We start from the raw sequence: 27,964 nt of genomic DNA on the forward strand, positions 1-27,964 counted from the left end.
CCTGGTTAGGAAAAGGGATTCCCTTCCCCCTTGCGCTTCCCAGGTGAGGTGATGCCTCGCCCTGCTTCAGCTCTCGCTGGTCGGGCTGCAACAGCTGACCAGCACCGATTGTCCGGCACTCACTAGTGAGATGACCCCAGTACCTCAGTTGAAAATGCAGAAATAACCTGTCTTCTGTGTCCTTCACGCTGGGAGTTGGAGACTGGAGCTGTTCCTGTTCGGCCATCTTGCTCCTACTCTATATAATTTTTAAAATGCCTTATTTATGTATGAGTTCTTTGTATATTAAAGCCCTTTGTTTTATGGACTGGCATTGTTTTTCTACTTGTTCACCTTTTGTATCTGCTTATAATGTTACGTTTTTGAAATATGAATGTTTAATTGTTATGAAGTAAAACCTTTTTTTGGTTTTTATGCAAGTTGTGTCTTAAGATCCCTCATCTCTAAGATCCGTTCAGTGTTCCCCATATTCTTTGTATTCTTTATTTTAATAATTACTCTGAATTTTGTTGGTGATGACTTTATTCATCACTTAGAATGTACAGAGCACTGTGGTAGGGGCTGAAGTATATAAAAATGAATAGAGGTGACTATGCTCTCAAGGAGCCTAATAACTCCTTGGGGAGCGATAAAACTTACATTCACAGATATCACAGTAGTGCTGAACAATTAGAAAGTACCCTTTGTGAAGCATAAAGGTTGTTCCCAGGAAAAAGAACTCATTTCCAGATAGCGGAATCTTGTAAAGTTTTATGCAGAAGGTTACATTTAGGCTAGGTTTTTAAGGATTTCATTCTGTAGAAAGAGGCACTTAAAAGATTGGAGACAGAAAAATGTAGCTCAGGCCAGCTTTGGAATAGTTAATGGTCCAGTACAAACAACTTTCATTGACTACTTCCTCATTACCAAGCATGTTAGAAGCATCATCATGTTTAAACCTCACACAGCAACCCTATGAGGTTGGTACTATGGTACTATTATTATTCCCACTTCTTCAAGTATACAGAGTCTCAGATAGGGTAAGTAAATTTTCTAAGCTAACTTAGCTAGTAGAACCAAGATTTGAACTAGATCTATGTCAGTTTAAAGCTTGAGCTCTTAACTAGGCTACAATGAAAAAGCTAGCTTGCAGCCAGATTTTAATGAAATCATAATGGTCTTTCCAGTTAAAGGTTTTGTACCCTAAAGACTCTGTGTTATTCTGCACAGAAAAGTAACAGGGCTTGTGTTACATGTGCTTCTTAAGGAAAAAAAAAGTATCTGGAATATGCTGTCTTTGAGTGTTATTCTCTATCATCACATAGCTGAAATTGGACACTGCCTTTTTTCTCAAGAAAACATTACCGCCTCCAATAAATGAAACTTTGCTTATTTATTTTATTAAGGGATATGTAAGAAATGGATTATTCTCTAGAATATGTAGAATTTTATGCTGTTCTGCTGCAGATATGCTATTTCCTGAAGAATATTCCATTAAAAATAATTCCCTTCCATCATGTTTTTTATATGAGGCATGTGTTTGCTATATTCTTATTTTAGGAGAGGAGTATGGTACAGAGCAGGAGTAGCGTGTTCATCCTAGTGCCAGAGCAGGGTTTTCAGCAAGAGAATGGAGGTAGAATGTCAATTAAATATGGCAAGAGAACCCATATTATAGAAGATATAAGGGAAACATGGGATTTAGAGTATTGCTCTACACTGTTGCTACGGATAGATTTTCCCTCAATAGTTCTTTGAAGCCATTCTATTCTAAATTCCTTTTACTTGTTTCAGGGTCTTGTAACGTTCACCTGGTGACTTCACTTCTTACCTCACTGAAAAAACTCAAAAGTACCTTACAATCCTGTCTTTAGATTGTCTCTGTATTTTTACTCATTCTGCCCCATCCTTCCCTACACTGCTGTTCCATGTCTTGATTTTCTTTCCTTCCCCACCCTGACTTCTTCCAGGTTGTTGCTGAGGACTCCTGACCTTGCCCATTGTATTGATCTCTGTGTCTTAACTGCCTCACCTCTAAATTTGAGGGGTGTGGGGGGGGGTGGCAGCCAAATGTATAAAGTTTTTTATAATAGCTTTATAAAGCTTTATGACTGTCTCTTGTATCTTTAATGTCTTCACTTCTTCTCATCATTTTTGGCCAGAGATGTATTATTGCTGGGGTCTGCCTATTCCTCACTCACGAAAAGCTAGAAGCTGTGGCCACCTTTTATCTTACTTTCCCTTAGACCTTCTAACCCGTTGCTCCTTCTTGTCGTTGCTGACCCTCTCAGAACTATCTGCCTCTAATTCTTTCTGCCTGCTTTCTCCTAGTCCCTTACAGATTGACTTCTATCCTTACCCTTCTTCCGAAATTATTCTCTCAACTAATCATCAGTCACCTCCTTTCCATTCTTAACTCTTTTACCCATTCTGCCACATTTGACACTATCAACTTACCGACCTTCTACCATGACTTGTATACTTTCTGTGGTTTTTCTTTCTCCTGTGGCCCTTTAGATGTATATATTCTTCAAGCTTTTGATCTTCATCTTCTTTTCTACTTGTTCTACTTGCTCCCTTGGATGATTCTACCCATACACATGACCACCTGTATCTCTTACCTGACTATATAATTCAAATCCTATGTCTTAACATCCCTAGTCTAGGCCTTTCTAAGCTCTAGCCCAGCCTTTCCATTTGTCTGTGAGAGATTTTCTCATGAGTATCTTAGCAATGGAAACTCTATGTATCTAAAATTGAAATTTGTACCACCCCCCTTTGTCCCTCCTTTTACAACTCCATTTTCTCTTATCATCATTCCTCACTAGCCCCACACAAAGACAAGACAAACAAAAAGGCTCAGTAGTGAGTGGTTAATGGCATGAATCTCTTTCCATTAACTTAGGCTAGAACTGACAGAATCATTCATTTAAAAATGTCTTTTGAGTGATTGCTATATTCCAAGTACTGTTATGCAATCTTGGAATACATTCAAAGGTCCCTGCTCTCAAAGAGACACAGTATACAACCAGCATAATAAATAAATTATACAGTGTAATAAAATGTTGTGGGAAACAGGGAAAGAGCAGAGTAATGGGATAGGGATTGCCAGGATTGTGGGTAAGGTTTTGAAAATTTAAGTAGGGTAGTCATCATAGGCCTCATTGACTTGGTGACATTTGAGAAAAGTCTTGATGGAGGAAAGAGCTGTGTAGATATCTAGAAAGAGTTCCAGGAAGAGGAGCCACATTTGAAGGTTCAAATGTGGGAGCAGGCATGACATGTTCAAGGAATAACAAGGCAGCCAGTGTGGCCAGAGCAGAGTGAGGAAGGGAGAGAAAAATAGGAGATTTGAGTCAAAAGGGCATTGGGAGGCTATTATAGGGGCTTGGCTATAGTTCTGAAAGAGTGATATGATCTGATTTACATGTTAAAAGGATCTCCTTGTCTGCTGTTTTAAGTCCACTGTAAGGAGCAGTGGTAGAAGCAGGGAGACCAGTTAAACTAATTGCTGTAATCCAAGAGAAAGATGATGACTGAGACCCAGATGATACAGCAGAAGACATGGTGAGAAGTGTTCAGATTCTGGATATACTTTAAAAGCAGAGTCAATAGGATTTACTGAAACATTGGATGAAGGATATGAAAATTAGTAACTGGTTACAAATGGCAAAAATAATATGAATGCTAGAGACACTGTGGAGGATGAAGTGGAAACTCACTGTATTGGAGGGAAGTGGAAAAGGGAAAAGTTAAAGAACTAAACAGTGATCATTCCCATAGTGATCTCATCTGGTCTCATGGCTCTAAGGACTATCGTAAGCACATGACTCCAAAATTTATATTCTTAGCCCAAACCACTCTTCCAAACTGTATCTGCCTACTTAAGATCTCAAACCTAACATGCCTAAATCTGAACCCATCTCTCCCCAGAATCTTCAACTACAATCTTTTTCATCTCAGATTATTTCAGTTCATCCTTTCAGTTTCTCAGTTCAGAGCCTTGAAATCGTCTTTGGTCTGACAAGATATCCTTAGCTGAAAATGAGATCCTTCTCCTTGAACAACCTTTATGCTTCACTAAGGGCATTTACTAATTTCTTACCCCTATTATGGTATCTGTGAGTATAAATTATATCCTTTCTACTTTGGGAGGCTCCTTGAGAGCATAAATCACCTCTATTCATTTTTATATCCTTCAGCCCCTACCACAGTGCTCCACATGTTCTAAATGATGCATAAAATCATCAACGAAATTCAGAGTAAATATTAAAATAAGAATATAAAGAATATGGGGAACACTGAACTGATCTTAGAGATCAGGAATCTTGAGACATATCTTGCATAAAAGCGAAAAATAATGTTAATTTTTTTAATTAAAAAGCCGCTTTTGATGTACCCCGTGGTTACTCCACCATACCCCACTTACTCATAATATGCTCAGATGGTCAAAAAGGAGTATAACATAGTAGAATATCATAGTAAAGCCATGAGCTCCTTCAATTGCCCTTGTCTCTGCAAAATAAATAATGCATCTGAAAATTTGGCACCAGATTTGCTAGGCTAGTGACAATTAAATTTCAGGTTAGTTTATAATTGTAGGCTATAAGCTCCAATAGGGCATGGATCATAAGAGCCTGTTTTACCTCTCTATCCCTAGCACCTGACAAATACTGATATGGCAATGTTTGTTTAATGAGAAAATAAATGATAGGAATTAATAATGAAAGATGACTACATAAAAGAACACTGAGGAAGGGAACGACTCAGGAACTGATAACTTCAGTAGAACAAAATGAAATGTTTAGCTTTACTTTAATTCATGTATTTTTTTTTCCTATAATCTAAACTGGCTGTGGTCAATGCAGTTGTATAAACAAAACTGTTGGTAGAACAAATAGATCATCCTTTCCTAACATTGCCTGTCCTACATGTTGTGTAAGTACTTCTTCTAGAATCTCTTGTGGATTGAAAAAATTTCATGACCTCCCCAAACTGAATCCCGTTTGCCTTCACAGAGCACTGTGCCTTCACAAATCCAAGGCCCTCCTAGATTTGCAGACTACAAGACTAGAGACCATGAAAGAGGATTTCTTACCATTTTCTATCGTCATCCAGAAACTCTCATGTCTGTGTGTGTGAGTGAGTTCATTGTGTTGTGTACCATAAACCATAAGTAAAATTACTGCTATATTAGTAGAATGAGACCCAGAAACAGCCTATTTAGGGGTTACTTCCCCCACTACTACCCCCTCTGTTTTTGTCATACCATTTGGGTTGATCGAGAGAGCTAAGGCAGGTAACTGATTTCCTCTTTTTCTTGAATAAGGTGCCAGGAGTAGTGCTTGATGCTGCAGATGATGCTGATTTGTATGTGTCACAGTGAGACCTGGCACTCTCCCAGAGAATCTGCTGCATTAAGAATTTGATTCACTCCAGATAGTTAAGCTTGAAAGTAGTTGTGCTCTTGATTTAGCTTGAAAAATATCAGGAAATTTAATGTCAAGACTGTCACTTGGCACTCATTTTGATAAAGCATTAGCTAGTATTTGTTATTTCAATTTTTCCCATTAGGGAGGAATTCTAATACTAGTTTCTATAAGTAGTTAACAGCCTGTGTAGCAGGAATATCACATGCAGTCGCACTGAAATGGACCAGGTAAATGTATATCAAGGAATGATTTGTTATCAGTACCTGTACATGATATTTGTACTATAGGATTTCCTTTGTTTCTGCTGATGTGCTTATTTGTGACCCTTACAATCAATGTTGAAAAGTATGAGAGAGTAGACAGCCGTGAATGTAAAATTCAGGTCCGGGACAGGAATAATCATATAACCTAGCGAAATATTTATTTGGGGAAGGAAGAAACTTCTGTACAAAAGCCAAGCAGTGTTTTTCTTTAATTTACTAAAAACTCATGTCAGGTTTTTAGAACCAAAAGTAGATTAACCCAATAGATACACAAGGATTCTGTCATGAGATAAATGAATATAAAGGATCCTAACTGGTACCCTGAGCTAAAAAGTAGTTGAGATTGAGGGAGGTCCTTTAAATGTTCTGCCTAGCTCCCTGCCATGGAGCTAAAATAAGTCAAGCCAGATAGTGAAGATTTTCCACTACTGAAGACCCTTAATGAGTGGGCATATTTGCAGTCTCTGTCTCTTTCCCATTCCTGTTTAAGAATTTAGCATCTCTGAACTGTTCCTTGAGAATTGCCTTCAGAGACTTCATTACCTTCTCTCCAACCTGAGCTTACTGCCCAGCAAAGAAATCTTCTAACTAATAAGTGATTGTAATGCAAAAAGTTTACATTGTTTTTATTTAAAAAACAGCAACAGTTGACTCTTCACAGATTTGATATTCAGAGTTTTGACTATGAGCAACCAGAAGGCCCATGACTTGTAATTTGCAATTTTTCTGACGGGTGAGTCATTAGCCTACTGAATATGTCTAACACACCTCCCCACATCTAAAATTCACCACAGCTTCGTTCTGCATTGGCATGCCAGCGAACTCCTGCAATGATAAAAACATGTTCCTTTGTGGGAAACTTGCCTGAAAAGAAATCCAACTGCCAATGCTGTACAATAAATGATGATTAGGTAAACAGACCTAAGAGATTATTTGCAAATTTGAAAGAGCCCAGATTTTTCTGGACTTGGACTTGCCTTATAAGAATTGGCAGCAAGGCAGAAAGACTCATTCCTGGCTTTTGATAAATGATAACATAAGATGTGTATCAATTAGTTATCCTACATTAATTTCTAATAGAGCTATGCCTAGACAATATTAGATTGCCTTATAAAAAGACATAGCATCATAAAAGAGAGGCCAAACCTAAAATATAAAAATGCTAAGTGGACAGATTACTAAAAGTGAATTTTGTTTTTAAAGATACAACGGTCTCTCTATGTTGCCCAGGCTGTACTCAAACTCCTGGGCTTAATGATCCTACTCCTCATCCTCCCTAGTGGCTGGGACTACATGTGTATGCCACTGAGCCCGGCTTTGTGTGTTGTTGTTGTTGTTAGTAGTTAAAACCTAAACATCTTATTGTAGTTCCCAGGAACTAGCAATCAATCATATTTTCAAAAGTGCCCTTCCAAATGAGAGAAATGATGAAAAAACTTCACCCACTTGAGAATTAGATGATCAGGCTATGGATTGATTGTCATATCCAATGTCTTACACACTGTTCCAAAACACAGCACACATGAGGTTTCTGGCAAAGCTGGTAGAGGAAACTAGGAAGATCAAGAACCTGAGACTTTACATTTTCCGCTAGCTCAGTCTGGAGGCAGTGAAATGTCAGACTGCCTGGATTCACATCATGGCTGTTTGAACTGGGAATGTTATTTAACCTCTCTATACCTGAGTTTTCTTGTTTGTTAAATGTGCGTAATAATAGTACCATATCTCATGGGGTTATATTAATTAATATACGTAGAATACTTAGCACCTGGACAGAGTAAGCTAGTGTTGATATGATGATTATTGCTGTTATTTTTGTTGTGATTGAGGAGGGGCTAAGCTAAGCAGTAAAAGAAATGGAGGTAGGTGGGGCGAGTGGAGGAGAGTTACAATGGTTGGTCCCCAAGGAAAAAAGTTGTTTTATCCTGTTATCTGGATGTAATTTGAGGCATTTAACATTGTTAATGAATATTAATACTGGGTTTTGAGACTGGAGAACATGCTGGTTTCTCTCCTATGTTTATGGAGCAACCTATTAGTACCCAGTGAAGGAGGAGTGTGAGGGAGTTGCCGGCCAGTCATAAAGTTGTGCTTGCTTCAGCCTCTTCCGTCTTCAAAGTATTTGTCTGTCCTCCTTTTTTTCTTTTCATCAAGTTTAGACCACTCAGTCTGAAGCCTGAAACTCAGTAGGTTATTGATTTAGTTTCCCATTATCTCCCTCCTGCCCTTCCTGCCCCCAGCCTAGCTAGGGATTTTAATCTTAGCCTGTCTTCTGATTCTCAGTGTCACCATAAGCGAGTTTCTTTGACCTTAGTTTGTACTCTTTAAATGGAATAACAATGTTTTTGCCCGTTCAGAGGACAACTAGGGATTTATTGAAATGGCAGATGTTAAGCGTTTTCAAATTTTTTGATAGGAGGATTCCTTGACAGGATGGCATTTATAGTAAAAAAAAAAAAGCTATTTCCTAAGGAAAAGTCCTCTACCTCTGATACATAGGCTTTATTCCCTAGTGGTACAAGGTCTGTTTAATTTCAGCTTTTCCACCATGAGCCTGTATGTTTTAAATACTGCTTTTTAAATTTGCCCTCTTCTTTCAAACATTCACAGGCACTAATCCATATTATGGCTTTACAGGCAGTAAATTAAATTATATTAATTCTAAACACAGTGTTTTTGAGCTGTAGAGAGTCTGTAGCCTTTGAAACCACTAACTTAATTTTGTCCAACTCTTATTCAGAAATTCAAAAAGAGCCAAAGCTTTTTCCTTTTGAATAATTTGGTTTAAAAAATAGTAAGAAATTGCTCCCAGGCAGTGGTCCTGGGTGCCAGGGTTTATCAGAGATGTAAATCTTCTGTCTGCGTGAAAATCTTCCAAAGTAAAAGGGTAGGCATGCTAGTGGAGATGTAATCTGTTACAACTTTTACCTTCACTGCTACTACCTTATGGTGTCAGATGTGGCAAGTCTCTTCATCTCTCTGAGATTTTGTTTTCTTGTCAGCAAATCTACATTCACAATAAATATTTGAGAGAAATAAATGAAATAATCTGTACTGGACACTTTCAAAGTATCTGTTTATCTGCACAGAAAGTCCTGCCTCTAAAAGAGCAGATATAAGCAGAAGACTATTTTATACTGTCATTACTTGAAATTAGATTGTAAGCTCATTCAAAGCAAAGGCTCTGTTATCTTTCATAGAGCCTTCCTCCACAGTAAATAAATGTTTATTGAATAAAGCTGAGTATGATTTTCTAAATTATTTTTAGTTGGTTTCAGCATTTTGTCACATTCCTTTGAAGAGCCTTGATTTTAGCATATCTTTGTCATTTGGGCAGGGGAATGGCAGGGTGTGTGAAAACAACCAGACTCCCAGGAAAGAGGGTGATCAGGCTGCATAATACGGGGTTGTTGATATTTTTTTTTTTTTTTCCTGGTTCTCTTTTGGGAGGGTAATGGTTTGTTATTTTTCAAAATGTGAGAAGACTGATGTTTTTAGTGTCACTTGTACATTTATTTCTAGGACAAATCTACAACAGTTTAGATGTCTTTGGAGCAATAATAGCAACATTTCAGTACATGACATCTTTCCTATTTTTATCAACTCATACTTATTTAGATGTATATGTACATTTGTTTAAATTACATAATTACACAGTATAAAGTGAGTGGTTCTGAGACAGGAAAAGCTACATAATCACTGTGGTTATGTATGGCGTTGGTTATTATTTCACTGATCTTAGATACTTTTGAGGTAACTATATGAGCACTGTTCAACTATTTCTGAAAAGATGATCATCCTAAATCTTTTAGAAGATTTCTATCTCAGGACTTTTTAAATGGCACTTTAAAAAAATTTTTACTCTAGTTCAGTAATGCTAAATTGCTAAGTAATAGAAATTTTAAAATAAAACAGCTTTCTAAGGATATGTTCTCCTACATACAATGAATGCAACATGCAATGAGTATCCAGTTTCTGTACATGTATAACAGATCTTTGAAAAAGCAGGAAACATTTAGTAAATTCTTCAGAAGTTAGAAGCAGGTAACAGTCTGATGCTTATAAACGGAGTCCTTTGGAAGACAAACTGCATTCCTTCATCTGTGACAGGAAATCTTTCTCTTTTCATTTCCTTTTTTTTTTTTTTTTTTCTGCTACTCATATATGCAGGAGGTGCTCCAAATGGTACCAAGCAATAACATTTAAAATGCCCCCACCCCTGCCCAGATAGCTGCATGCATTTTAAAACTATATTCTCTCATGAGAGTCTGGAAGAGCTTTCAGGACAACTTGATGACTCTTTCTGAAGGGGTTACATTTTTAAAATGTTTATCTTAGTATGTTAATTTACTGTTAAAAAAAAAAAAGACTGGTCTCAGCTTAAGTTCTACTGGATAATTATTTGCCCTTTCTGTGGTTGATTATTATGCTAAGAAATGCCATTTAAATATTATTTTCACTAGATATCTGTTAGCTTCTGTAGTATAATAGGTAGTTCTGTGGGCCTCTCTATAAATGAATGATACTTGAATTTATAATTACTTGTATATTTTGCACCAGCATAGATTTTTAAGGATTCTGGCCTATTTCAGTATCTTGGTTTAACAAGGAGGTTAGACATTTGAAAATGCCAGGTACAGTGGCTTACACCTGTTATCCTAGCACTTTGGGAGCCCCAGGTGGGTGGATCTCTTGAGCACAGAAGTTTGAAACCAGCCTGGGCAACATATTGAGACCTCACCTCTACAAAACATTTTTAAAAACTAAAAATTAGCTGGGCTTGTGGTTCCAGCTACTTGGGAGGCCAAGGGAGGAGGATCGCTTGAGCTTGGAAGGCCAAGGCTGCAGTGAGCTGTGATTGCACCACTGCTACAGCCCCTGGGTGAAAAAGCAAGACCCTGTCTTTAAAAAAAGTTTGAAAAGATTCCTCGATGATGATTAAAATGTAATTCACATTGCTGTCCCTTTGATTTGACTGCTAGAACAGCAGCTGTGATGGAGCCAGTGCTCCTTCTGTAAGGTAAGCTAAATAGGTAGTGTGATATACTCAGCTGTGTCAATTCAGCTTCTCTGTAGAGGGCATAAAGGAGCAGCAGGTTTTCCTCATTTGCCACACTTAAATTTATATTCCATTTTTAGTATTAAGAGCAGTAAATTTGAAAATAGAGAGTAATAAATTTTAAAGAAATGTATACATAGAGTAACACATATATGTTATATAGAGAGAAAATATAGAAACAGTAACAGATTTTTAGAGTAACAAATTACTACTAAACTTTATGCCCCACAGTTTACATAGTTTTTTAGAAGGCCAGATTTTCTTAAAGTATAAGGTTTCTTTTTAAATTATTGAATATTTAACCTGTATTACAAATTAGGACCTGTTCTGTCTACCTGTACCTTTTCATTTCTAAAATGTGTTCTTGCATTTAATTTTTTGCTTGTTGCGTTACTACATTAAAACTGAGTAAAGCTAATGGGTAAAAATAAGCAAGTAGGAAAGTCTCTTGAAAGTGTTGAGAGTGCGTAGACTACTACATGTGCTTTGCCATTATAGCATGGTTCTTGGTGGAGTTGTAAATCATATGTGTTTTGCCCACAAAGCACATGCTAATATTAAGTTGTTTTTAAAGTGATTGTGTTGCATCACCATGGTTCTTCTATGCTCTGTGGGGTATCATATTGCTTTAATGTAATGAACCAAGTCCTCAGCTCCTAAATCTCCATGCTGGAAATGATTACATAAAACTGAATGGCCATGTCTGAAGTCATGAATCTTGAGAACTTCTTATTCTTTGGAAAAGGCTTACAAGACTTTTCTTATTCTTTGAGGGGAAAAGCCCTGTACTTATAACAAGTTGCTGTTGAAAATATTAGCCATTTTAGGTTATATAGCATTCTGTTTGAAAAATAAGCATTTACTCTGCTGCAAGTTCTGTATTTTAACTTTGTGCAGATGTGTGCTTAAAGAACATGATGTGCTTATTTAATAAAAACAGCAGTCCTTACCAACCTGAAAAAGCCTTCCAAAAACAGTGGAGAAAATGAGAATATAACTTTAATAATTCATTGACTTTTGAGAGAATTCTGTTTAAAAGCATGTATATAATTTCTTTGCAGGTTTACTCAGTGTTTTTAATGTTAAAAGTAATCTGCCAGTAAATTGTAAAATATTACCAAAAGTATTATTTTCTCTCTTAACCAAATATAGCACTTTAAATTTTACGTATCTTGTTATACACAGACATATATATTGTATGTGGCATAAAACTCCAGTTAGAATAACTTCATGGCCTTGGGCAAGTTATTTAAACTCCCAGAACCTCATTTTTTTTTTTTCTGTATGATATAATACCTACCTTTTAGAATCATTGTCATGATTAAATGAGAAAAATCTATTTAGAATAATGTCTGACAGATATTTATCACTGAATGTTCACTTGTATATGCCAAGCTTCATAAAGCGGTGTTTTTATTTGGTACTTCTGAGCTAGAAAGTACTTTGTATTGAGTATTACTTACCACACTCAATTCTAAAGTGAAACTTTGTATTGAATATTACTTATCACACTTAATTCTGAAGTGAAATTTAGAATACGTAGAATAAATTTTTCTTAGGATATTTAAGGAGCATGTTTATTGAGTGGCTACTAAGCATAAAACATTGCTTCCTATCATATACAGTTGACTATATTTACAATTAATTAAGGTAGAGGTCAGTCTAAATGCTATTCCCAGTTCGTTTTATAGTTCCTCTCTCTCCCTTGTTGGCTCTTTGTGTGTGTGTGCATGACCTTGTTAACTTTAAGAAAGTTTTCAAAATAAAGGAGCACTTGACTTCGTAGTCATTTAAAAATAGGGTTGATCAATATGAAGCATTAGCTACAAGCACAAGTTGGTGCTTTTTTATTGATTTCAGTTACCAATGCCCTCAGGCTTATGTGTGTGAGAATGAAAATGATATATGAAATATGCACCCAGATTCAACAGACCAATGTTCTTGTTACATCTGCAACCGCTTTGGCAGAATTCTTTATTTGGAAGTGACTTTGGTAGCAGTTAGTTCCTGTCTCCCTCTCTCTGTCACACACACACACACACACACACACACACGCACACACACGTGCAGGCAACCTTAAGATAGACTCATACAGTGCTTTGGGAAGTTTCTGCCATTTAGTTACTTTTATTATAAAATGCTATTCAAGGTTCTAGACTTAACGGTGCATGAATATACTTTTTGTCATTTTTAACAGATGGTTAGAAGCCAAAATCTTGATGGTCTGAAAGATTCTCCACTAAGTAGCCAGTTGCAGACCAATAAAGCCAAGAAGGTGAATACCAGGGAAGCCTGCTCAGCAGGGCACGCATTATTTAGAAAGTTGTATAAGGAAGTTTGCTTTGAGCAGAGGTTGTCATCTGTCATCTGTCCCATCAGTCAGAGTTCCAGCAGCTGTTCCCAGTCACCAGGACCATTGTATGCTACTGTCCATCCATCAGCACTAAGAGATACCGGCTGCCTTTCCACCGTGCTGGGGAAGCCACAGACACACAGACTTACGGTGTTATCTCACTGGCCACCAGTTTGGATGAAAGCTCATTTTCAAAGAGGGAGACCAAACACCAACATTTTGATCTTTTATTAGACCATTAACCAAAATATATTCTCAAGAAAATTAGTCGGATACCATAAAGTGTGTCTATTTTTGGCTATATGTATGGCTGTAATAACGTAGGAGTGTTGCACATTTGAATCCAAAGAGATACCCTACTTAAATGAGAGATGGGAGAACTTTCTCCACTAGATGCCAGATCATTACTGTCAGAGTATCACTGTGAAGAGACCTTTCTGGTTGAACACAACAATGCAAAAAAGACTTAAAATCACAAGCATTCTTTTTTTGATAGTGCAGCAACCTGCCAAATGGGATATATCCCAATTCTGATTATAGACAAACCTCCAACAATTCCCTTTTTCTCTTTTTGTATTCCAGAAGTATCTCTAGAGGAAAGGATTTGTGGGCATTAGTATCACTATCTGCCTGATTACTGTGTTGACATTTTTAAAGTGCCATTAATCATAGGAAATGGAACTTAATGGTGTAGAAAAATACCCAGCCAGGGAATGTCAAGAAAGTAAGCTACAGCCCAGTATTCACATGAAATTAAAGGGAAATGCATCTTAACCCTTTAATTATTTTTTTCTTCTTACTGAATTATAAAGGAAAGTAATTGAGAGGTAGCTTTGCAATCAAAGGTAATGGTAAACATAGCAAAAGAAAATTATAAAAGACAGCTGATGGTATGCTGCACAGGTAATGCTGCCATTAAGGGTATAGAGAAGTAAAAAGCAGTGATATGACACATGAATAAGAGTAATTCATTTTTCAAAATTGGCAATATTTGATGCATATTTTGTTAGAGTTTGGTATCATTTCATTGTTTGCCTATTAGCTAATTTAAATTAAAATGTTTTCCTAACTGAAATTATAGGGAAGAGATAAATATAGATAGCCTCATTTTAAAAACATATGTGACACTAAACTTATAATGAACTAATTATACTGTAAAATATTTTTGGCTGGACTCAGTGGCTTACACCTGTAATCCCAGCACTTTGGGAATCCAAGGCAGGCAGATCATGAGATCAGGAGATTGAGACCACCCTGGCTAACACGATGAAACCCCATCTCTACTAAAAATACAAAAAATTAGCTGGGCGTGGTGGTGAGCACCTGTAGTCCCAGCTACTCAGGAGGCTGAGGCAGGAGAATGGCATGAACCCGGGAGGCGGAGCTTGCAGTGAGTTGAGGTCGCACCCCTGTACTCCAGTTTAGGTGACAGTGCAAGACTCCATCTCAAAAAAAAAAAAAAGGTGTTTGGTGCTGACTCTGAGCAGGTGCTTCATTTGATAAATAGCACAAAAACCTTTAATCCAGTTTCTCCCTTGGCCTTTTCTTTTTCAAGACAGTTTACAGCATAGGACACATAATAGATTCTCAATAAAGACTGATTGATTGACCTATGGGCCTAAGATGAATTAATTTTAGGGTGATCTGTATAAGGAGACTGCAAAAGAAGTAATGTTGTTAAGTGTTGGGCTTTTTATTTTTTCCACTGCAGGTTTTTGTCATCCATTGGAGGGACACTGTATGAGATTGGAAAGCCTGAAATGCAACAAAAAATAAATTCATTCCTTGAAAGGGAAGGAATGGAGAAAATTGCAGAAAGATTGCAAACAACAGTACACACCTTACAGGTCATCATAGATGGTCTCAGCCAGCCTGAAAGCTTTGACTTTCGAACAGGTAAACAATTGAACTTGAATTGTATAGCACCTTGCATATGCATAGCTCCCGTTATCTCCTTTGATCCTCACAGCAATCCTATGCCATAAGCAGAATGGATATTATTCTCCCATTTTATACATGAGAAAATTAAAGCATAGGGATCTTCCTTCAGAGTCATTATAGTTAATATCCAGAGCCAAAGCTAGAAGCCAGGTGGTCTCCCTGGACTCTTTGTTCACTGTGTATTTCCCATTTACTAAAGTAAATGCATCATGTGTGTACCTCTCTATGCATGGAGGCACACATATTTTTATGGTCCTTTTGTAAGCTGTTTTTATCTCCTGGGAGCCAGAAGTGCAAGATAAAGCAGTCCCTTCACAAGCTAAAAGGTGAATCTTCTTCCTTAATTATAGCTTTCCAAGTTCTTGGATTCTGTGTCAATGAACACATTGAACAAATAAGATAATATCTATCTGTTGATTTTCCTTCTAATTAAAAGTGCTCTCAGCTTTCAGCACAGGTAGATGGTGAGGGACGTGTAACAACCGTAGTTGTTGAGAGCAGTGACCCAGTAAAAAAGAATTACAATATCAAATGACCTACTTCCCGAGGAAGTTTGAATAGGAACCCCTGAGATTTAAATGAATCTGCTCATTGATCTTATAACCAGTTTTGATGATACCATGCTTAGACTATTGTCTTTTTATTCTGGTTTAGGCTGTGTTGAGATGGTTAGACATACTTCTTTGAAAGGGTTTAAAGGAATTTTGAAATATATCCAGCAAGTTCATGATACTATTCCTCCTTCTTATGTAGGTTTTTTTTTTAAGTTAAAGAAAAATATAAACTAGTTCAACCATTATGGAAAACAGTATGGCAATTCCTCAAGGATCTAGAACTAGATGTACCATATGACCCAGCCATCCCACTACTGGGTATATACCCAAAGGATTATAAATTATTCTACTACAAAGACACATGCACACGTATGTTTATTGCAGCACTATTCACAATAGCAAAGACTTGGAATCAACCCAATGTCCATCTGTGACAGACTGGATTAAGAAAATGTGGCACATATACACCACGGAATACTATGCAGCCATAAAAAAGGATGAGTTTGCATCCTTTGTAGGGACATGGATGCAGCTGGAAACCATCATTCTTAGCAAACTATCACAAGAAGAGAAAACCAAACACCGCATGTTCTCACTCATAGGTGGGAACTGAACAATGAGATCACTTGGACTCGGGAAGGGGAACATCACACACTGGGGCCTATCATGGGGAGGGGGGAGGGATTGCATTGGGGAGTTATACCTGATATAAATGATGAATTGATGGGTGCTGACGAGTTCATGGATGTAACAAACCTGCATGTTATTCACATGTACCCTAGAACTTAAAGTATAATAAAAATAAATAAATAAATAAATAAATAAAAGAAAAATAAAATAACACCCAGTAAGAACTATGCCAAAAATGTGGGAGTAGAAGCCTCCTAGTGGTCCTCCACACAATGTGGATGTTTCAGCAGACAAATCCATCTCCATTTGGAGGCCCAGTATCCTTTTATGGGAATTTCTTGGCTGGTTTTTAGCTGGAGTGCTGGGTAGAGCAATGATTCTCAAAAATACTGGATTTGGAGGTGGTATGGCTACATCCTTTGCATTAGTGGGTTGGCAAAAAATGCTGTAACTGCAGGTATCCTGTATTGGATTTTTCACATCCATCTTCATTTTTCTGTCTTAGTGTCGATTGTTCCATTATCCCAGTTGCATTGTAGACTCAGAGCAAAGATCAGCACTCAGATAATATGGTCCAATTAAACTACCAAGTTGTTGAACAGAAAGACAGATGCATCTGGGCTCTGGGCTGAGCTTTCCAGTTACTGCAGTGTTTATCAGTGTGGCTAGTGAAGTTTTAAATAGGTCTCTTTAAGCAAACTTTGGAACTGACATTTGCTCTAATGTAAGTCAAATGTAATTTTGTCTAATGTAATTTTCAAAATGTCTGAGAACTTTCATCTTACTACTAAACACGTCCCCAAGGTGAGGAAGGCATAGAAACCATACTTTTGAGGGGGCATTTTGGTCATTTCCATGGATGATATTTTGTTACATCTCTTTCCTCCATTTTCTCAAAAGTATTTCTTAATGCCTCATTCTTTCCTCATAATAATTCTGTCTTTTGTTTTATCAATGGTGTAATTAATTTCATGTGTATTAACACTATGGTGACTAGTTAATTTCCCTAATTGGGTTCATCAGAAGCTGTCCAGACACAGGGGCTGAAAATGCTTGGCTATGAAAGTGTTAAAAGTTTGCATGGTACATGGAGGATTTTCTGATTTCTCAGTGTCCCAGACTGTCTTCAGGAATATGTTAAGTAGTTCCTGACTCTGATTTTCCATGCAAGATTAAACTAAGCAGCTGATCAGGAACCCTTAGGGAATCCGCAGCAGCTGGACCCCTGCAAGAAAAGAGAGAGAAAGAATTTCCAAGCATAAAAACAATGCCTATGGGGTCTCGGAGACCATCCTACCTCTCTGCCCCGATCAGTGACTTAGTTCCACTTTGCTGTGACACAGCCTTTAGCCTAGTGTAATATTACATTACAGGAGGTTTCTTGCTTTTGGAATTCACTGCTTTAGCATCAGGTCAAATTCCACAGAATCAATCCCAATTTTAGCCTACTCTTTTTCATGGCAACGGTGAGATTTGGAGTTTAAAGAAGATTTTTATCTTGTTTTATAGGAAAAAGCTTAATTTTTAAAACATCTTGGTATCAGTATGGTTGGACTGGGGGAAGGGAAGAAAGGGGTGGCCAGTTGTTAATACAACTGTAAAGGATAGCTTTAACAAGTCATCAGGATAAAGCCAACAGCTGCGGAGGAAAAGGAAATGGAATGGGTGGAGGGGAAAATGAGGCCTTAGTAAAAGGAGATCCAAGCACAGAATGTGTTCTTTGTTATTAGAGTCAACACTCAGTAATCCTAGGAAAGGGGGCCTTCAAGAGGAGCATGGATAAATGGAATCCACAGATAATCCACAGCCCCGTTTAAACTGTTAGTTCTAACTGTCTCCCTCGTAAAAACCATTATTTTTAACTAGAACCATAATGATTCCTTGGCATACTTTATGCCTATCTTTTGGACAATAATGAACAAAGAAATGTATGCTGGGGTAAGCAAGAAAAAAGGGTTATAAAGAACTTGGAAACAGAAATCTGTATCTTCATCATTGTTTCTCTAGCACCCAGCAGAGTGCCTGGCCAGGAGATAACAGAGTTAATAAATGTTTGATGAATTTAATTGAGAGAGAAAGAATATTAGGTACTACCTGGTCTGGGATTCAGAGTCATAGATAATCACGAATCCATAAATGTTGATTGGATAACTATATTTGAAATGGGTGGGAATGGATTTTCTGAGTTCCAAATTTGTGGGAAGAAGTGAGGAAGAAAGAACATTTGAATTTCATCTACATTTGACCAAAAGTTGATGTACTTTCTACCACCTTTAAACAATTTAATAATCCAGGCACTGGGGGAAAAACAAAAAAAGCTTCCAGTCTCTTGTTTCCAAACATCTTACTTTCTCAGTGTTTGTGATTTAGCTTTGTATATTTATTAAGCAAATATATATATTCTCATCACCTCTTCACAGAGAGGAAAATACAACTCTCTTCTCAATCCTCATGTATAATGCTAGTGTGTAGCATTGTAGAAGAAAGTAAATTTTCTTGAATTGTTTCTACTGCATGAATGCTATCTCCAACCGATACGCATGTTCTCTGAAGGTAAGCCTCGGTCTTCAGCTCCTTGTATGTGCCCCCTTAATCTTTAGTATTGGTCTGGACACATAATCAGTATGTATTAAGTGCTTATTCACAAAGTTACATTGTATCTAGGAAATACAATGCCTTTTACACTTACTTTTTTTCTCTTTCCTTACAGATTTTGATAAACCTGATTTCAAGAGAAGCATAGTATGCCTGGAAGATCTGCAGGTTGGGACAGTTCTTACAGGCAAAGTGGAGAATGCCACTCTCTTTGGAATTTTCGTGGATATAGGAGTAGGGAAATCTGGGCTGATTCCCATACGAAATGTAACAGAAGCAAAACTTTCAAAAACAAAGAAGAGAAGGAGCCTTGGACTGGGCCCCGGAGAAAGAGTGGAAGTCCAAGTGCTCAACATTGACATCCCCCGATCTAGGATTACTCTGGACCTCATTCGGGTGTTATGAGTGTCCCACTGAAGGCCAAACACTGATATTATTTTCTCATTTCTACACATTGACAAGAATAAGTCAGTTGCTTGTAAAATTTAGGTAGCAGATGAGAAATAATTCACTTAACATCAGAAATATTTTCCAAACACTTTCCTTTATTTTTTCTTCTGAATTAATAGGAAATCAACAGTTTGATTTCCTTTCCCCTTAAAGGAAACAACTAATACGCATTCTTATATGGCTTTATGTAGTAATAGTTTTCTGGCTAAAATTTTGGTTTTTATTTTTTTGTAATTTATCTTTAACTCCTTTTGCATTTTGTATAACAGATTGCTTAACTTCTACTTGCCAGCATCTGCCTTGCTGGACTTGTATGGGATTGTCTTCTTGATTTGACTTGTACAGTCTTTGTTGACACAGTAGGGCTGGGCAGTGTTTAATCCTTCCATTTTATAGATTCTTTTTTTAATCAGGCCTTTTGGACTTCATTCATCATTTTGCAATAATCTCTTTTCCTTTGTCATGCAAACCAAAACAGATTTTGATGTGTTTGTAACCATCAAATGAATGGTTCGAAACATTTCTCAAAAGGATATATATATTGACCCCAACAATAAAGGTTTGTGGCTAGTGACTTGTTTTTGCTATGTTGATTCAGTGAATGACTTAGAAGTCAGTCTTGATGAAAGAAGATATGGTTTATGTAACCTTTGGAGAAGAGGGAAGCCTTTGGAAATTTGAAGAATGGTTTTGTTTGACTTACCATAGAAGAGTGTGTCCTTTCTTAAATCAGAATTAAACTTCAAATGGGGATAGAAATGGCCATAAATTTTAAAGATCAAATATAGATCAGGTGTGAAGGGACAAGAAAAACAAGTATATAAAGGAAGTGACTCTTACTCTGTTTTTATTCAGTGGAGATTGTAAGGATTAGCATGACCATTCAGGGTCAAAATAAAGCCCACAGTGGACTGGTATCCTGTTCATTCTGACTACTGCTGCTGCTGTTGATTTGCCTGATGAAGATATTTGTATGACTGAGTGTTTGGTTTTCTCCATGCATAAGTAGGGGATGGTTACTAAAGACGACCAGTCTTGTTTATTTGCCTAGGAAACACCCATTGTCCTGGCATAATTTTTAATGTTGCCTCTCTTTGTTCTCAGAGTGCCCCATTTTGGATGATAAATCATATGATCAACTATAGTAGTCACTAAGTAGTGACTGTGACTATGTTTCATGATAGTTCTACAATGCAGTCGGTTCCTTAAAAGTTGCATATATCAACTTTTTTGATATATATAACATTTGCCTAGCAATTTCATTTCTGAAATGCTTTTCCTCTGTTTCTTACTGGTCTTTAACTGATAATGGATCTATCTTAATGTTATAACTTTAAGTCGATCTTCCTACTCACTCCTCCCAATATTCTTCCAGGTTCATAATCTATAGCTCAGTGATGAATGATGTGTACCTGAGGAGTCTTACTCTGAAGCCCGAGATATAAGTTCACATGAGTGTTTTAGAGGAAGAGGCGTTCTCCCTGGGCACTTCAGATATAGGAACAAGAACAGGGACAGTGTAAAGCTGCTCTGTTGACCTGGCAGCTAAGCTTTCATGGACACAACAAGGACTTGACATTGCACTGGATTGTGTAGTTTGTCCCATCCAGCCCAGACATGGTAGAGGCTGGTGTAAGGCCTAAGCTATAAAATGAGGGGCCACATCTCATTTATAACTGCAAAGTGTGCGGTGATCCATTATATTCTATTCCTAGTCCCTGTTCTACTAGTAATCCAGTGTGCCTTTGAGCTGGTATCTTTACTTCTACAGACTCCTTTTCCCAAATTTAAAATGGCATATGAGAAAGCGTTTGTTCCCATATACATTTACTGGTGGCCTCCTGGTGTGCCAGGCATTGTGCTAGTCACTGACCAGAAATTGTGATAGAAAAATAGGTAGGGATAGGGAGCACGAAAAGAAAAGAAAAAGAAAAAAATTAGTCATTATCCTTGTCCTTGTGGAGCTTAGAGTCTATTGAGAAAGCATAATTAATCATATAAAAATGTAAAACTACAATCAGGTAAGTGATATAATGGTGACAACGTGTAATAAATTGGTTGACTTAGAAAAGTCAAAGTAGTTCAGTGGGATTTGAGATGTGAAAGATGACCAGAACTAGGACAAATTTTACTGACCTTTAATAATAACTCTTCCCAATAAATAGTGAGAATGAGCTGTATTGGAGTGGGCTTAAGAGAGTAGGAGCAATTAGATTGCAGACAGTGAATATAGATAGTTCTTTTAGGGAGTTTAGCTGTAAAGGAGGAAGAGAAATAGCATAGTGGTTGGAAGGGGGAAATGGAGTCAAAATTTAAGACAAAAGAAATGTATACAAATGGAAATGATCCAGTAAAAACAGGAAAATATTATACAGGAGACAGAGGGGAGAATTACTAGAAAGATATCCTTGACTAAATGAGATCAAATGGAATCTAGTGCACAAGGGGTTGGTCTAAGATAGGAATACAAAGAATTTATTCATATTAGCGGGAGAAGGGACTAAGTATATGAACACAAATGTAGGTAGGTAAATATAGGAGCTCATGGAAAGGCTCTGAATTTCTTCTAGTTTTCTCATTGAATTATGAAGGAATACCATCATCTGAGACCAAACATTGAAGAGAAAGGGAATTGGAGGTTTGAAGAGAAAGGAAAGTGTGAGGAACGGATGAGAATGAGAGTGAAAAGCCTAGGGAAACAGCATGACTTCTAGGCAGTGTTAAATGTTTCACTTAAGGTTATTGATCATTAATTGAATCTAAGATCAGCTTATTTTTTTCTCCAGCCCATCAGCTGTGTGGGTGCGGGCCCAGATTAGGTGGAGAGGTGATTTAATCAGATTTGGGGGTTTGCCAAACAAGTACGATGAAGAGGACAAAGAAGTTGAGGGCATGTAGACAAACTATTGACCATGGAATTTAAGCTTAAGTAGAAAAATGAGAGTATAAGGGGACAGTGAGGAGCAGTGGGAAAGTATGGGATTAAAGGATTGTAGGCCCTGATGAAGTTGGAGTGGGAATAATAGAGGAAATAATGGGTTTAGGTAAGAATGCTTGTTAAAAGTGGAGTGCATAACCTTGAGATTACAGAGGAGTTGCAGTTTTTGGCACTGACAGCATAGGGAATGAAAGTGGGGTAAGTAGCAGAAGTAAAGGATAAGGTAAGATCAATTAAAGAAAAGAAATTCTGGTCTGTCAAGAACAGAATTTGAGCAGGTGTGCTGGGTCATGCCTGTAATCCCAGGACTTTGGGAGGCCAAGGTAGGAGGAACTTTTGAACCCAGAGGTTCAAGACCAGCCTAGGCAATATAGGGAGACCCCATCTCTATAAAAATTAGATTATCCGGGCATGGTGCCACACACCTGTGTCCCAACTATGCAGGAGGTTAAGACTGCAGTGAGCTGCACTCCAGCCTGGGTGACAGGAGCCTGGGTGACAGGGCAAGACCCTGTCTCAAAAAAAAAAGAACTGAGAATTCAGGAAGGATTATCCATGTGAAGAATGATTTTAGGAGGCTGTCTCAGTAATGCAGGCTAAAATAACGGTGGCTTGGATCAGAATGTTAGTGGTAGAAATGGTGAGAAGTAGTGGGATTCTGGATTTAGTTAGGCGGAGGTAGAGCCAAACAGGATTTCCTGGCATAAGATGTGAGACAGTCTAGGATGGCTCCAAGGTTTTTGGCCTAAGCAATCAGGAGTATAGAATTATCTACTGAAATGAAAAGACTGGCAGGGGGAACAGTTTTGGTGAAGGAATTCATTTTGGATAGGTTAAATTTGAGATACTCATTAGACATCCAAGTGCTGATGTTCAGGGGAGTGAGCTGGACTGGAAATGTGAATTTGATAGTTATTAGCATAACTACTTAAGAGCGGTGAGACTGAATGAGACCACCAGTGGAATAAGTGGAGATAAAGCAGAGAAGGGGTCCAAGGGCCAAGTTGTTGAAATCCAAGACTCAGCTATAAAATTTTTGAACTTCATAAGGCAAGAATTTTGTCTCATGGCCCGGCCTGCTAGATGCTTATTCAGATTTCTCCCCTTCTTTCTAAGAAGATCCTGCCTAGAGAGGAGCAATGATGTGGCTAATGGACGTGAACATGATCAATTAAATATAGGCAGAAGTCATAGGATGGAATTCTAGGAAAGTTAGAAAGGGGTGGGGAGTGCAGGCAGCTCAGCTATCATGCTTTTCTTAACCTTTGCCCTTGCCCTCCTTCCTGCTTGGAATGCAGATAGAGTGCTGAAGGTGCTGGAGATTCCATCATAATGACTGAAAATTTCCAAATTTATCTTGGCATTATGGAGTAACCAAAATAGCCCCAAACTGCCTGCACTGGACTTCACATTTTGTGAGAAAAAACAAAACCCTCATTCATTTAAGTTGAGGGGAGTGAGGTGGGGGCTTACCGTCAAGTGTATTCCTTAATATACATTTATGTTGTTCCCTACTGTATCCCCTATATCTAGAAAAATGCCCAGCATGTGACAGTTGCTCAATAAATATTGATTGGGTGAATAAATGAACATCTAAGAATTCCATAAAATGGTTCAATGTAAAATAAACATCTAAACAATAATGTTAAAACAATATGATAAAGATTCCTATTCATTACAACACACTATAAAATATTTAGACTCAGTTGGGCACGGTGGCTTACACCTATAACCCCAGCACTTTGGGAGGCTGAGGCGGGCGGATCATGAGGTCAAGAGCCCAAGACCATTCTGGCCAACCCATTCTGGTGAAACCCCTTCTCTACTAAAAATACAAAAATTAGCTGGGCATGGTGGTGTATACCTAGTCCCAGCTACTTGGGAGGCAGAGGCAGGAGAATCGCTTGAATCCAGGAGGCAGAGGTTGCAGTGAATCGAGATCGTGCCACTGCACTCCAGCCTGGTGACAGAGCGAGACTTCTTCTCAAAAAACATTTAGACTCTAAAAAGCAAAATAAGAGATGAATATGAAGAAAAATTATAAAGCATTACTAATGAATATTTAAAAAGCAGAATATATTAAGGTATACCATTTTCCTAACTTATAAGGCTATAATTAGTATTGTAGAAAAACAGTCCTCCAAAAATGATATATATCTTTTTTGCCACAATTTTAGTCATCATTCCAATTGGCTTTGCTTTTGTCTGTATGTTTATTTAAACTTAAAACTTATTTGGAAAAGTATGTGAGAAAAATCAAATCAGTACTTCAAAAGAATAATTGAGGTCAGGTGTGGTGGCTCATACCTGTAATTCCAGTATTTTGGGAGGCCGAGGCAGGCAGATTGCTTGAGCTCAGGAGTTCAAGACCAGCCTGGGCAATAGCAAGACCCTGTCTCTATAAAAAAAAAAAAAAAGAAAAGAAAAAAAGAAAAGAATAATTGAGTTGTATGTAATATGGCTTGGGAGACTTTGCCCTACTGTTAAAGTATACTCTAAAGCTGCCATCATTTAAATAGTATGTTACTAACACAGGAGAAGAGTGGAATAAAACAATTCATAGACCAGCGTATTGAAGTGAGAGGGGGAAAAAAACAATTCAAAACCAGTAGGAATTTAATGTAAAGAAATGGCACTTCAGATTGGGGCAAAATTATATTGCCACACTACAAACAAAAATACATTCCAGATGGACTATACATAAATTGTTTTTAATTACGAGCAAACTAGAAGAGCTTTGAGAAGCGATTGAATAGCCACAGTTGTGGAATGTGAGGAAAAACGGAAAACACAGACCTATAGGCATAAGAGTTTCATTCAGAAGACATTTCCTGAATACCCATGACATCCTGTGCCAGGTTCTAGGGATAAAAAAGATAACACATCTTTTGAGGATGTTTTCAGCCTGAAGGAGTTGGAATTTAAGCTACAGTAAGGGGTGTTTTAAGTTCAATATCATGAGAATTTTGGAATTCGGCTGGCCGCTGTCTACTTGAGAATATGGTGGCATCCCATCTCATCTGAAACCACAGGACCTTTTGGAAAGCTTAGCTTTGGATTAATGGAGTGCTCATGTTGGGATGTCTATATATCTAACCCTGACCTCAGAGTTAGCACTTGTATTAAAATTGGAGATGGCAAGAAGGGACAGGATGGAAAAACCAAAAATATATTTAGCCCATCTTTTCATTTTGGCTTCCTGCCTAAAATCGGTCATAATGAGTTGGATTTAAATAACAGATCATGGAGAACTCCTGAATGACTGGGCTCATTGCCAAAGCAGTCTGTTCCACAGGAAGAAAGATTAGGTTTCTTCTCACTCACTTTATATGGTGAGGATGATTCTGTGCATGAAGATTGCATTTCTTACTTAGGGAAAGAGTGGGATAAGCAGACTCTGGTCCTTTCAGCACTAAACATTATCTTTTTAGAAATTAATTTAAAAACCACCCCCAGAAAGACTTGTTGTTCCCTTGCCTCATATCAAGAATCTAAGGTTTATATAGCCACCCCTTAAATATTTTGAAGAAGAAACTCTCATCCTGAAGAAAGGAAATAAAGTATTAATATAAATGCTTCAGGGAAGCTTCTGAGATAGAGTTTATCCTAACTGTATGACCCATCTAATATGGCGGCCTGAAATGTTATATGGCCCAATCCTACCAGAAAAATCTAAAGTTAAAGATACAATGGTGAAGGGAGACATGGGGTAACGGAGGGAGGAAGGGGGAGAGAGCAATTTAATAGCTTCACGTCGGTGGGGTACAAAGTTTTAAGAGTTCAGTTTTATCCAAGCAATTAGGTCAAATGTAACTCTCTCTAGATTTATTGCAGTATTTTGCAAAAGCAATCAAGTAAGATGGATGAAAGCGTGCTACTGAAAGCTTTTCACTTCTGACAAAACTTTCCACCTTCTTATAGCCAGGCCCACAATAACCAGGGGAATTTCCCCCAAGGGAGCATGCTTTTGGATGTCTCTCTCCAGTCCCAACGATTGGTTCTTTGATCATTTGACATTTGCCCATCTGCTTCCCAGGTTTAAGGCTCTTAGCAATGAAAGAGAAGACAACACCAGTGAAAGTCAAAACTAAGATATTCTCTCATTCATTGTTTCACAGGTTTAAGGTGATTTTATGAAGCTAAAACTCAAAATGCCCAGTTTAGTCAAATTTGATGTAATTTGCCACTTCAGTTACCAAAATAATTGAATTTCCAGCGAAGCACACTGTCACTTGACCTGTGTTATCACCCACAAGAAACATCAAGTTATTTTGGACCATTTGTTATAACTGTATTTTTATGATTTTTCCTGATTGAAAAAGCAATATGTGTAGTCTAAAAGGCACGAATAATGAAATACAAAAGTTGGAAAATAAAAATCTCCTCTGCTAAGTAGCCACCTTCTATAGTTTACGTACATCCCTGTCCCTTTTTCTATATGTATGTTCCTTCCTAAAGATTTTTAACAAACTGGCATCTTATGTACACTGTTCTCTTTCTCTTTGTAATCAGGCATGTACATGTTCCCATGTCAGTACCTACATATCTACCTTAATACGTTTCATGGTGTGTGTGTAAACAACAGCAAACAGTGCTGCAGTGAGCACCATCGTACGTTATCCTGGTGGTACCGCTTTGTCAGAGAATATGCACATTTAAAGGTCAATAACTGTTGTGAACCCCCTACCACCACCACCAATACAGTAAGGTTAAATATTTTTTCATGACTTTTTGTTTCAATTGTGTGAGCACATATATGTGTATTGGTACTGGGTTAAAATGTAAAATATAGTCTTTATTTTGGATTGAGGTTTTAAAAAATGAAAGTCAAAACTGGGAGGCACTTTTCTCTATGGGAAGAACTCTTGCTGTTCTCCTGCTCAGCATGGTACCTCACACTACAGAGCCTTTGTAGATGTCATTCCTTTTGCCTGGAACGGCCTCCCCTACCTCTTACTTCTGCCCATTTATCAGGTCCCAGTATTGGATCTTACCTCAGAGGGCATTTTCTCCCAGACTAAATCAAGTTCACTATTACAGGCTGTCCTTATACCACATGACTTTGTTTCACTTCCTGCACATATACATTTATGTACATGATAACAGCATGTAATGAATGTCTTCCTCTGAGGACTCTGAGGACAGCAACCTTGAGTATCTATCACTATTTGTGATAATCAGAAAACTCACCACCCCCCTTTTATTCATTCCTTCTCTGATTTTGCCCCCATCTTCATCAGACCTGAGTCTTCCATCTTTTTCCTTTGATTCCTCTAGATACAGTGTTTGGCCTTGGGCTCTGTCTTAGCTCTTAGCTCATTTTTTTTGAGAAAACAGAGCGTGAAAAAAGCATATGTACTCATACTTTATTGGGGGTTATAATCCCAGAGCAAGAAGAATAAGGGAAAAAAGGAAGTGAGCCAGGAAGCAGAGAAAGCAAATACAAAGTGCTGTATTAACTTAGCTAGTCATAGACTCATAAGAAAACATTGCCAATTTCTTAGTCACCAGGTTGTCATGGAAGAAGCTCTGTGGTATGATGGTGGCACAGAACACTGGAAGGGTGGAGGAAGGTAGGGAAGAGAAATTCATTGGCTGTCTCCCTCCTGACTCCTGTTTCTTTCTTACTAGTTAGTGTTCACCTTACCAGGCACTGATTCCTCCATACTTCAAGGTTTTATTACTTGGCTTCTGTGGACAGCTGCTAAGGAAGTGGAACCAGACCCTTGTGCTTGAGCTGCTTTGGATCCCACAGCAGCAGGTGAGAAGG

At 37.8% G+C, this 27,964-nt stretch overlaps 1 protein-coding gene across 1 annotated transcript in view; it reads left to right on the forward strand.

The window, feature by feature from the left end:
• Positions 1–19,830, forward strand: part of SRBD1 (S1 RNA binding domain 1) — a 238,751-nt gene extending 218,921 nt beyond the window's left edge. The window contains exons 21-22 of the mRNA XM_011935886.1: positions 14,798–14,982; positions 18,922–19,830. Coding sequence (XP_011791276.1) covers positions 14,798–14,982; positions 18,922–19,211 — 475 coding nt within the window. The 3' untranslated portion in view covers positions 19,212–19,830. The remainder of the gene's footprint in view (positions 1–14,797; positions 14,983–18,921) is intronic.
• The last annotated feature ends 8,134 nt before the right edge of the window (positions 19,831–27,964 follow it).

The sequence above is a fragment of the Colobus angolensis genome, unplaced genomic scaffold (assembly GCF_000951035.1).
Source record: "Colobus angolensis palliatus isolate OR3802 unplaced genomic scaffold, Cang.pa_1.0 Scaffold15, whole genome shotgun sequence".
NCBI lineage: Eukaryota > Metazoa > Chordata > Mammalia > Primates > Cercopithecidae > Colobus > Colobus angolensis.